Source organism: Hemicordylus capensis, chromosome 4, assembly GCF_027244095.1.
Source record: "Hemicordylus capensis ecotype Gifberg chromosome 4, rHemCap1.1.pri, whole genome shotgun sequence".
Classification (NCBI taxonomy): Eukaryota; Metazoa; Chordata; class Lepidosauria; order Squamata; family Cordylidae; genus Hemicordylus; species Hemicordylus capensis.
Window position 1 is genome coordinate 278,091,802 of NC_069660.1, and position 12,014 is coordinate 278,103,815.

Consider the following 12,014-nt stretch of genomic DNA (forward strand, 5'->3'; position numbering starts at 1 on the left):
TGGGGACAAGTCATGCTTGCTACCACAAGACCAGCTCTCCTCCCCTAATAAAGTGTACTGTCGAGTCAGTGTCAACTCCTGGCGACCACAGAGCCCTGTGGTTGTCTTTGATAGAATACAGGAGGGGTTTACCATTGCCACCTCCCGCTTAGTATGAGGTGGTGCCTTTCAGCATCTTCCTATCACTGCACCAGTGGGGATTCAAACCGGCAACCTCTGGCTTGATAATCAAGTCATTTCCCCACTGAGCCATTTGGTTCAGAGATGACCCCTGGGAGAAAATAGGGAGAAAATTTTCTCTCTATCCACTTTCTCCACACCATGCATGCTTTTATGGATCATCATCATCATCATCATCATCATCATCATCATCATCATCATCATGTCTCCTTGCAGTCTTTTTTCTAAACTAAAAAACCCCAGGTGGTGTAGAAGGTGCACTAGGCACCTGACCATCTTGGCTGCCCTCTTCTGCACCTTTCCCAGTTCTACAATGTCCTTTTTTCGATGTTGTGACCATAATTGTATGCTGTACGTCAAGTGTGGCTGCACCATAGATTTGTATAAGGGCATTATAATGTTGCATCCCAATGTGGCACCGCAGTCTGCCTGTTCTGCAACTGGAGTTGAGGAAGGAAGCTCCTCCCTTGCTCTGGCTGCTGGGGCTGTCCTTCAGTCAAGAAGGAAGCCCAGGCAGCCAGTTCCCCCTCCTCTCTGCAGTCTCACTGACTGCAAAGAAGGAGCTCTCCATGACATCCCAATTCAGCCGGGAGAGCAGAATGCATCCATGTTGCATGCGATGTGTGCGCTCTCTCTCTCTCTCAGAAAGTTGCTGCTTTTGCTATTGCTTTCCTTCTGCTCTTCTTCCACTCATGGTTGCTCAACACTGCATAGCAGTGCAATTACTCAGAGGCGCATATTCATGCCTTACACTAGTGCAATGCTAGCCTGGATCCTCCTCCATGTTTTTCTACTCCTGAGTTCATGCCTATTGACTTGGCTTCCCTTCCCTGTTGCTTCAAGCAACCCTTTTGACACTGCACAGTGTCAGTTCCCACTGGAGAAGTTCTCTTTACCACGTTTACTTGTGTCCTTCACTGTATGTAAGAAAATGTGGAAACTGACCCTGTGAGGTCTCTAAGGGACAACAATGTTTTGTTACAATCTGAAGGTTGCACTGTGTGTTTTAATTATACTCTTCTGACCCTTTGCAAGTGGCTGTTTCTTTTGTGCATACCTAATCGGTAAGTTTAATTTATGACCCTTGTGCTTTCTAAATGTTTAATTAAGTTAGTGATTAGAGCTGACTCATAAACCCATAAAAACCCAAAGTGGTAAACTAATCACTCACTACACCTGCCTTCCAGATAATTAGCATTGTTAATTACCACCAATCAGCAACAATGGTGCTAAAAGTTAGCAATCCAAGCACTTCTGAATGTTTTGCCTGCAAGCAAAATAAAGGGATTGGGCAGTGTTCTCCATTGTAAGGCCTGGGGGCCATTGGCGGTCCCCATCAACCCTTAGTGCAGCCCCCTGACTAATGGTTTACTTGGCCTGTGTGAAGCTTTGGCCAAAGTTTCTGCAAAGTCCCCTTGGCACTATGTGGAGACGACCCTTCTCACTGCTCAGTGCTGTGCTTTGCCTATTACCAGGGGGAATGGGGGGGGGGCTTCTTTAAGGTAAACAGAGCCATTCTGAGCCCCAGCACCATCTTCAAAGGTGTGCATAGAGTGCTGGGAAATGTAACCTTTCCCAGAGCTTTCCCCATAGAGCTCTTAAGAGAGGGCTCCATCTCTCTTAAAGGACCCTCCCAGCACTGAGAAAAGTGCAGTACTGTGCCATGGTCAGCACATTGGGAAATGAATCTCACATTTAAGGATTGTTGTTTTTTTGTTTTGCCAAAGTGGCTCCCACTTAAAAAATAATGAAGATCACTGGGAGTGGGGAGGTAAAAGGACACCAATCGCATAACCCAAAATGAACTTACATGTTCCCTTGGCCGTCATACACCCATTTAGTGCTGCCAAGCCCTTCGAAGGTTGAGGCCCAGTAATATATGCATGCATTAATATGTAAGATAAACAATAGGTATCCAGTTGTACGAATGACTCTGTGAAGAATAAACAACAGTGGTCGTAACTCTTATGGGATAGACATTTCTGTGTTTATTTTATCAGAGGAGACTCTTTGGTTTTGATCAACAGCAGTGTATGATTAGCACTGACAGAGTGGAAAAATCAGCTGGTAATCTCCTGTGTTCCCTTTCCTCCAAGGGCCAAATGAATCACAGCACTATATTCAGAGGGGCACTGGTGAAGTATGCTTCCCATACACAACTACAGTCAATTAATACAATCAGCTAGGAATAATTATGGGAAACTGAGAGGTCATTCACACAATCAAAAACTGTGTTCTACCCAGGTTTGAGAGCTGTGTGTGCTCCCAGTTTTTGGTTGTGTGGAAGCAAGGTAGGAGGAAAGTCTGGGTAGTTTTTCCTCCTACCTTGCTTCCACACAATCACTTCTACCCAGGTTTCCCTCCTATATTGCTTCTAGACAACCAAAAATTGAGAACACATAAAGCTCCCAAACCCACAAAGAACACAGTTTTTGATTGTGTGAATGACCTCAGTGACTACATTGGCAAAGCCAGGAGCGTAGCAAGGTTGGAGTGGGCCCAGAGACAAGATTTTAAAATGCCCCCTCCCCACTCACTGAAGTTCAGCTCATGAAGTAAAGAAATCTTAAATGAGGCTGAATGGTGGTAACAAAAAGCATAGTACACACATATATGTACACACACACACCCATGTGCCTCAATAGAACATCATCCTAAATTATTTTTTAAAAGGTCTTGTAAATTGTGGACGATGCAAGTCATTTAATGGTACTAGAGAAAGACATGCTGTTCTGGTATCTCCAGGTCTTAACACTCACATCAGTTTTGGAGGATGAATACAACTGAAGGAAGCCCGGGTGGGTGCACAGCTGGGGGAGTCAGTCATGTGACTTGCCTCTGCCCCCCCAGGCAGTGGGCCCCCAGACAACTGTCTCCTCTTGCCCGATTATAGTTACGCCCCTGGGCAAAGCTATGTTTGCCAGTTCTTGCTTGGGAAGGCAGCCAGCAATGCTTCACATCAGAAATCAGTGTCCTAAACATGAAAATTCACTATTCATTTAGAAAGATTTTCCATCCAGCCTGTATCTGTCTCAAAGGCTCAGAGCAGCTCACAACAAACATTCCTCATTCACTCCCACAAAATCTTTCTGAGTTATGTCCTTGGCATGTTCCCAATTTAAAGACAACTGAGGTTGAAGATAACACCTTGTTCAGTTGATGGGTTCACATGCACAGTGGCACTTGAGGTTTGTGCAAGCACCCACCGCCCCAGGAGTGCATGCTCTCCCAATCCCTGTGGTGAGCCTGTCCAGGCTTCGATATGCCAAGACTGCACGTGATGTTCAAACCCACCATTCTCAGCATATAGGAACCTGGACAGGAAGTGGAGACTTGCACAGGGATGGGAGAGAGCACACACTCTTGGAGCTGCAGGTGAACCTCAGGTGCTGCCATACATGTGAACCTGCCCAACGTGAGGACCCCAAATGCTGAGAAGGATGTGCATCAGCTGTTTGTGCACTCCCTTGCAGGGAAGGGAGGAGTACCCTTAAGATGCAGGTAAGGAGCTCCTTACCTGCTCACTCGCTCCACTCCGCCACTTTCCCCCTGCAGGTGCTCATTTTAGAAACAGCTGCATGGGGCTGCAGTGCTGCTTCCTGCAGCCCCAGGTGGCTTTGGTAGTCACATGGCTGGGGTGCACAAGCGTCGGCATTTGCGTGGTCAGCAACACAATGCTGACCATGCAAATGGCTGGCGCAGGTGCACTCCAGCAATGTGCGTGTAACGCAGCACGCGGCTGCAGGAAGTAGCTGTTTCTAAAACGAGCACCAGTGTGGGGAAAGCGGCAGGGTCAGGGTGAGCAGGTAAGGAGGAGCTCCTTACCTGCATCTTAAAGATAACCCTCCCTGCTCGTCGAGCCGGCTCAAGTGCCGGCATTTGAGCCTGTTCAGTGCTTGAAAAAGGAAATGCCAAACAGGCTTGTGCCCATCACCCTCTGAGATAGGTTTCAGACTTTACATGCTCCTAGAGCACATACCTGTAGATGTATGCTCTATCCATGATTGCCTCTAACCGGTCATTGAATTCAAAGAATGTGAGATGCTGAATGTAAATCAAGAGAGAAAAAATACAGTTATTTTTTTTTACAGAAACTATGTCATTTAATGTACATATTTTGTCAGAAACAGCCTGTTTCCATATTATGACATTCTTTAAATTTTTGGTTTATAAATGACATGCCAAAAACGACCAAACGAAAAAATAGGAGGGGAAAGCTGACATTTTAAATATCACTTTTTCCAGGGCCTGAATTATGGAGGATTCTTTTCCATTTAGCAGCTCAGTGATCTTGATGAATTATAATGATAGTGATATTTTACTCAGTCAACCAAAGTTTCTTGTACATGGACAGAGTAAGGTTTTTGTTCTCCTCATTTAAGAATGTTTTTGCTTCTAAATTACTGACTTCTTGAAGGAGAGAGGTGACAGTCTGGATAATTACTTTTTAAATTTTTTACAGATGATGGGGACTTGTTTAGTTCACTAACTTGAAATTACTTTAGATAAACTGACACAAGAGCCAGGGGGAAGGGGAAAAAAAGATTTACTATTTTTCCAGAAACTGTACTAGCGGAAAAGAAGCAGTAATTGTTCCACATACAATATTTTTTAAAAAGTTTTTTTTAAAAAATAAAAATTATTACGAATAACTTATTCACATTTTATAATGAGGCTCCAATCCTATGTGTGCTTACTTGAGAGTAAATCCTAAAGAACCTAAGACTGACTTTTGAGTAAATATCCAGGAGTTTGCTCTGTTTGTGCATTAACTAATACTTATACCAGGTTAGAGACATAATGCACAGAAGAACTATGAATTCAAGTAGGTGCTGTGAACACACAGTTCTTGGGGATGAAAAACCCCACCCAACAGCTCGGGCTGTATTCATGCAGCCTGAGATTATCAACAATAGCAGGGAGCCTGGATTTGTGTGTGTGTGTATTCAGTTCCCTTTGTCCACTACCTGAACAAAGTAGTTAACCCCTACTAAATGAGTAGAGAGACACTTTTTCAAATGGTGATGCTCTTATATATAGCAGGGGGAGAGCAACTGGCCCTATCCACCGCCAGTGGCTGTTGCTGGTGTCTCCCTTATGTTTCTTTGTAATTATGAACCGTTTGGGGACAGGGGACAATCTTATTTATTTTTATTTATATATGTAAACCGCTTTGGGAACTTGAGCGGTATAGAAATATTTGTAGTAGTAGTAGAGCATTCAGCAGCGCACTTTGGTACCATGTCCTGGAAATGTATACCACATCAACTCCACACATGCATCTTTTTAATTAAGTCTATGTGAAAATGTCTTTTACTTTTTCATTTGCTTGTAAATCAGAACTAAAATACATGTCCCGTTATCACTTGTGGTTCATAAAATAAATGTCTTCTAGGAACTTGGCTGATATTAATTTCCAAAGGTTTTATTTTAGAGACTACCTGTTCAGGTCAGGGAACTGGAGTTGGCACACAGAACTGGGTTTTAAAGTAACCAATTTATATTTTGCAGCCAGAAAAAGAAGCCCGCCCCCTGGCACACAGGTTATGGACCACAAGAAGCATTTTGAAGTAGTTTATGTTGTGACCTTTCTCTCCCAGGACTGAATGCAACAGTAAGTATTAATTTTATGTATTTATACAGTTTAATGTCCTGCCCTTCAGATTAGGTTGAGTTTACAGGGCAGCTTAAAGTTAAAGAAATAGAACATCACCATAATAGAAACATCAGTATTTAGTTTTACAATATAAAACTAAAAAAGAGAGTAGAATGTTAAAAACAGGAGTCAACAGTAGTTTCCACTAAAAGCAGATGAGAAAGTACAAGGTCTAGGGTATCAAGCACATCTCTTTGGTGAGTGTGTTTCATTAACATGATACCACCACCGAGAAGGCCCTACAGATAATCAACAATATAAAATCTCATCTTACCTTCACAATCTTGTTTGCTCTAAATATCACTTTAAACCCAAATATGACATATAAGGCATCAAACGGAATCACGGATAGCATATCAAGCTGTTGAAGAATACAATTCAGTTACAACCACATATTATCTCTTATGTGCTTAAAAGCCTCAGTAGAGATGCCTAGGTTTAATAATCCTAGTGTATGAAAGAGGGAGGACACCTGTATGTATAACTGAGAAGCAATGTCACCAGGTGCAAAGACCCAGGGATACTCATGTTTTCTTTCTCCCATGCATGGTCATGTTTCTGGAGGATTACAACAAACTAGGAGAACTAGCAATGGTTTTAAAACACAGGAAAAAGAGTTTGGATCAGTAGTCAGTAAGCAGATTTATGGGAAGGTTAGGAGTCCTGTTCACATGTTCTGTGAAACACCCATACAATCTGTATACAGTATGCCCATGTACTGAAATGTATGCATTTAAAGTTAGACGTTAGGTTCAATGCACATATAGTAGTACAGTTCCTATCTGTACTCTGCTGCATTTGAGGTTTGTACCCAGGTTCAGTTTTAAAATGAATGCATATTATTATCTATTTACACACAGTCTACCAGATGTTATTGACTGGATTTGGTACTTTAATTATCAGGCCCTTTCAAAGGGTCTAGGATAACTAAAGAAAAATTAAAGATAGCATTGTAGTATTCGTGCTGTCTTGAGTAATGTGGCCTTATGTAGCTGATGTGTTGTAATTTTATTGATGCCCAAGGTGTTGAGATGGTGTTCAAGTTCTTTTGGTACTGCACCTAGGGCACCAGCAACTATTGGCATCTATTATTTATTTAATTATTTATTTACACAGTCAGACAGGTGTTATTGACTAGTTTGTTTTATCCGGACATCGAGTCCTTCCCAAGGACCTGGGATGGCTGAATTTTATTGTCAATGTTGTTGCTGTTATTATAGATATCGTCGCAGAATATAGGCTGTTCCCAGTAAAGTTGCTTTTTGTAATTGGCTGATGGTAATTTCTGTGGCCCCTATGGTGTTAAGGTGCTCCTCAAGGTCTTTTGGAATTGCACCTTAGGCGCCAGTTACCACTGGGATTATTTTGGTCTTCTTCTGCCACAGCCTTTCAATGTCAGTTTGTAGATCTTTGTATTTTGTTGTTTTTTCTATTTCTTTTTCTTCTATTCTGCTATCCCCTGGTATTGCTATGTTGATTATTTTAACTTGTTTTTTTCTTCTTCTCGACTACAGTTATATCTGGTATATTGTGTGGCAGATGTTTGTCTGTTTGTAGTCGGAAGTCCCATAATATTTTTACATCTTCATTTTCTACAACTTTTTCAATTTTATAGTCCCACAAATCTTTGGCTACAGGTAGCTTGTATTTTTTGCAGATGTTCCAGTGTATCATCCCTGCTACCTTGTCATTCCTTTGTAGTCAGTCTGTGCAATCTTTTTACAACAGCTGATTAGGTGGTCCACTGTTTCATCTGCTTCTTTACAAAGGTGGCACTTGCTGTTTGTTGTTGATTTTTCTACTTTTGTTCTTATTGCATTTGTTCTTAGTGCCTGTTCTTGTGCAGCCAGTATTAAACCCTCTGTTTCTTTCTTCAAGTTGCCATTCTTAAGCCATTGCCAGGTCTTGGTGATGTCTGATTTTCCACTTATATTGTGCAAATATTATTATTATTATTATTATTAAAAGCATACTCTCATTCATAGAAAAGCATGTACTTGTACACTTTTGTAATATCTGTATAATGTAATGTCTGAATAGAGCTACCATAAGGAGAGGGGAGTTAGTGCATCGATATTCCCCTTATTGAACTAACTGCAACTTCTGCCGATAAAGTCCTCACTTGCTCCACATAGGCCACATTTAATTAATTAATTAATTAATTAATTAATTAATTAATTAATTACATCTGTATACTGCCCAAAGCCCAAGTCTCTGGGCAGTTTATAACAAAACAATAAAAACAACAAATAAAAAGATTAAAACATTTAATTTGGAATGCTCTCCCAGTGGCCATTTGCTCCTCTGACTCCATCACAGTTTTTAGAAAGCTTCTTAAATCTTGGCTTTTTACCCAGGCTTTTACATGACCATTTCTATGCTGCTTCTATGTGTTTTTATTCTTGTGTATATGTGTTTTTATGCTTGCATTTTATAGTTTTTAAATTAGATTTGTTTTATATTTTTAGCTTAATATTTTAATTGTCATTTTAATTGTATGTTTTTAACTTTTGTAAACCGCCTTGGGGTTGTTTTTAATGAAAGGCAGTATAGAAATTTAACAATAAAATAAAATAAATAAATTTCAACAATTAAAATTTAAAATGTTAAAACAATTAAAAACACAATTAAAACAATATCTAATTAAAAGCCTGGGTGAACAAATGCGTTTTGACTGCCTTTTTAAAAGTTGTAAGAGATTGGGAGACTTATTTCAGCAGGAAGTGTGATCCAAAGCCTTGGAGCAGCAATGGAGAAGGCCCCGAGTAGCCACCAGATGAGCCGGTGGCAACTGCAGACGAACCTCTCCAGATGGGCGGCGTGGTTCATAGCAAAGAAGACGTTCTCTTAAATACCCAGGGCTCAAGCTGTTCAGGGCCTTATAGGTTATAACCAAAACCTTGTATTTTGCCCGGAAACCTATTGGCAGCCAGTGTAGATATTTTAAGATAGGAGTGATATGGTATCTCTGAGACCATATCCTGGCTGCTGCATTCTGGACTAACTGCAGTTTCCGGACTACGTACAAAGGAAGCCCCACATAAAGCGCATTGCAGTAGTCAAGTCTGGAGGTGACCAGCAGATACACTAGTGTTCTGAGGTCATTTATCTTAAACAGATGCAGCTGGCATATCAGCTGAAGCTGATAAAAGGCACCTCTGGCCACTGCCTCAACCTGGGACACCAGGGAGAGGTTTGTGTCCAGAAGTACCTCCAGACTGCCTCCAGGATTTAGTCTCAGCTTCTTACCTCTCATCCAGCCCATCACTGCCCCCAGTCAAGCATTTAGGGAGGTTATGCTTTCTCCTGATGATGCTGACGTGGAGAAAAAGTTTTGGGTGTCATCAGCATATTGATAATACCCTGCACCAAATCTCCTGATGATCTATCCCAGCAATTTCATGTAGATGTTAAAATACATTGGAGACAATACAGAGCCTATGTTACCTGCATGCGCATGTAATATGGAACTGCTCTCCTGTCTGCATTCAGATGAAACGAAGAGTGGGCTCTCTGCTGTCAGGGAGACTGCAGAGAGGAGAGGGAACTGGCTGCACAGGCTTCCTTCTTGTTTGGAGGACAGCCCACACAACCAATCATGCCTAGAGAGAGAGAGGAACTTACTCCCTCAACTCTGGTTTGAGTGAATGCAGCCTCCAGTGCTGCATTCAGATGACACTCTCCGAGACTCAAACCCTGGTTAAGAGCAGCAAAACTCACTACAAACTGAGGGTTGCTTGACAAACGGGACTGGAGTTGCACACATTCAGATGTAACGGTAGGGCAACCTCTGTCCCCTGCAACTCCAGTTCCTTGTTACGTGCAAAGGTGGCCATAGTCTTTTGACTCTGGTTGGCAACATCAACTAAAGCCTCCAACTTCAGTTCACTAAATCATAACCATTGTTTAGGACCTGATTTTATCCCTATTCAGTTGGGATATACCCCAGTTCTGCATTCAGTTCCTTCAGTGCAAGGGATGAATCCATCACTAAATTAATACACGTAATAACCTCCCTCCAAGATCCTCACATTATGGGAGAGTCCCAGAACATATGCGTTAAGTTGGCGTGAAGATTATTGCATCTCCAGCAATTACTATTTGAGGTCATTTTTAATCACTTAAGGTGTAGAGGGTCCACTATGCCCTGAAACTAATCTGTAGGATAAGGCGCAATTTAAGATCCATTAAGCTACATTTAACCTAAAATATCTTGCCATTGTGCTGGTGACAGTTTATGTGTAAGTTCCAGGTTCCATTTGTCCCTAAGTATATCCAAGCCAGGGTCCATGTCTCCATGCCCAAAGGCATACAAATCTATATTTAGTTTTGAAAGAGGGGACATCTTAATAGCATGCATGAATATATCTGGAGTTGCTGGGGCCACCAGGGCGTCAGGTCCGAATTGAGCAGATATACTATGTTTCAGTTACATATACTGCAAAGCACTGGATGGGGGTAAGTGGAACTCCTCTTGGAGGGAAGTGAAGGGTTTGCAGTTATCTTCCTCATTTATCAACTCTGATAGCTGATTCCTTTTCCTACCCAATCTTTCAATAAAATTGGCTGTTTACCTATCAATATGTGCAGGTTTCCCCACAGTGTCATTTCCATGTGGGCATAGGGGTCAAAGTTTGTTGTCTTGTCAGTTCCTTCCAGGCATTTCATGCTTCTTGTATTGTAGGAGACTGGTAATGGAGGTGTTTAAGATAGCTGGAGCCCGGTGCTTCCCAGCCTTCTAAGGGTTGCGTTCTGCTAGCTCCACTTGTGCCCATTCTGGCCTTTCCCCTTCCATGCTGGATCACCAATGTTTAGTTTGTGCAATTAAAAATGTGTTATGATACCATCTAAGGTTCACCAGGATAAAGCCCTCTGTGTTTGCGGCTAGCTGTGTTGGAAAGTTAAAGGACATTGCGCTGTCTCTTGCCTCAGACAGTGGAGGACAGACTAGTAAGTCAGAGGGCTAGAGGGTCAAGATATTTGTCATCCCTTCTCCACTGCTCTGATGCTATCCCTTTGAAATGTAGATTGCTAATCTCAGGGGATTCAACTTCCTTCCTCCTTCTCTCTCTTGCTACCTGCCCGCCTACCTTGCAACATGGCAAGTTCCTCTCCCTGCACCAAATGTGCAGAGAGGATGCAGAATCCATCTGCATCTAGTTAGATAGATAGATTAGAGATCCTAAATCCTCACTTTCCTATCTAGAATGGAGTTCCTTAATAAATGCCTTTTATATTGATTTGAAACTATGAATTGGCTATGAAACTCCAAGTTACTTTACTCTCAGCACATTCGCATGCCTAACTAATCTACCGCTGTGTCGTGCCTCTGTGCACTCTGCTATATTGAGAAAGGAATTCTCTCACCACAGAGAATTTCCAACAAGCTGAAGTTTGGTATAAGCAATCCGAGGCCTGCTGTTTTCCCCCAGAGAAACCTCCTTATGACTCTGTTGATTTCTCGGAAGTATCTTTGAGGAATATGCAGAGGAAGTCCTCTTAAAGTATAAATACATCTGGGCATAACATTCATCTTTATCACATTTATCTTACCCCACAAACTCAGAGGGAGGTCAGCCCAGCGGAGGAGATCAATCTTAATCTGTGTGAGTGTTTTATCTAAATTAGTCTTGGCTACCAGATTAGGTTGCTTAGTAATCAGAATTCCTAGGTATTTCAGGGAGTCTGCTTTCCATGTAAAGGGCCATAGGATTTCCCTGCTATAAAGAGGTAATTTCCCTATGGACAAAGCCTCAGATTTGCACCAGTTAATGTTATATCCAGATACGTCCCCAAATTGGCGTAACAATTCCATAAGTTTAAGAACAGATTCCTGCTGTTTTGCAAGGAACAGAAGGGTATCATCAGCGTATAGCACAATTTGAAGTTCTTGTCCATCCACCTCAATCCCCTTAATACCTCCATCTTGCTTCACTGCGCAGGCCAAGGGTTTGAGGGCCAAGTTAAAGAGCAGGGGAGACAGGGGGCAGCCCTGTCTTACCCCACAGTTTAGAGAAATGGGCCCTGTCTGCTGGCCATCAGTATTAACCCTTGCTGTAGGGATTTTATATATAGTATGTACCCAGTTTAGAAAATTAGTTGGGAACCTGAATTTCTCATGGGTTGCCAGGAGAGAGTCCCTTTGTACCTTGTCAAAGGCCTTCTCTGCATCAAGGGA

General features: G+C 42.0%; 1 protein-coding gene across 1 annotated transcript in view; it reads right to left on the reverse strand.

Moving 5' to 3' along the window:
• The window catches only part of CNGB3 (cyclic nucleotide gated channel subunit beta 3), a 190,223-nt gene that overhangs the window by 42,847 nt on the left and 135,362 nt on the right, over nucleotides 1-12,014 (reverse strand). The window contains exons 8-10 of the mRNA XM_053313409.1: nucleotides 6,111-6,197; nucleotides 4,160-4,224; nucleotides 1,991-2,113 (exon numbers count right to left, since the gene is read on the reverse strand). Coding sequence (XP_053169384.1) covers nucleotides 1,991-2,113; nucleotides 4,160-4,224; nucleotides 6,111-6,197 — 275 coding nt within the window. The remainder of the gene's footprint in view (nucleotides 1-1,990; nucleotides 2,114-4,159; nucleotides 4,225-6,110; nucleotides 6,198-12,014) is intronic.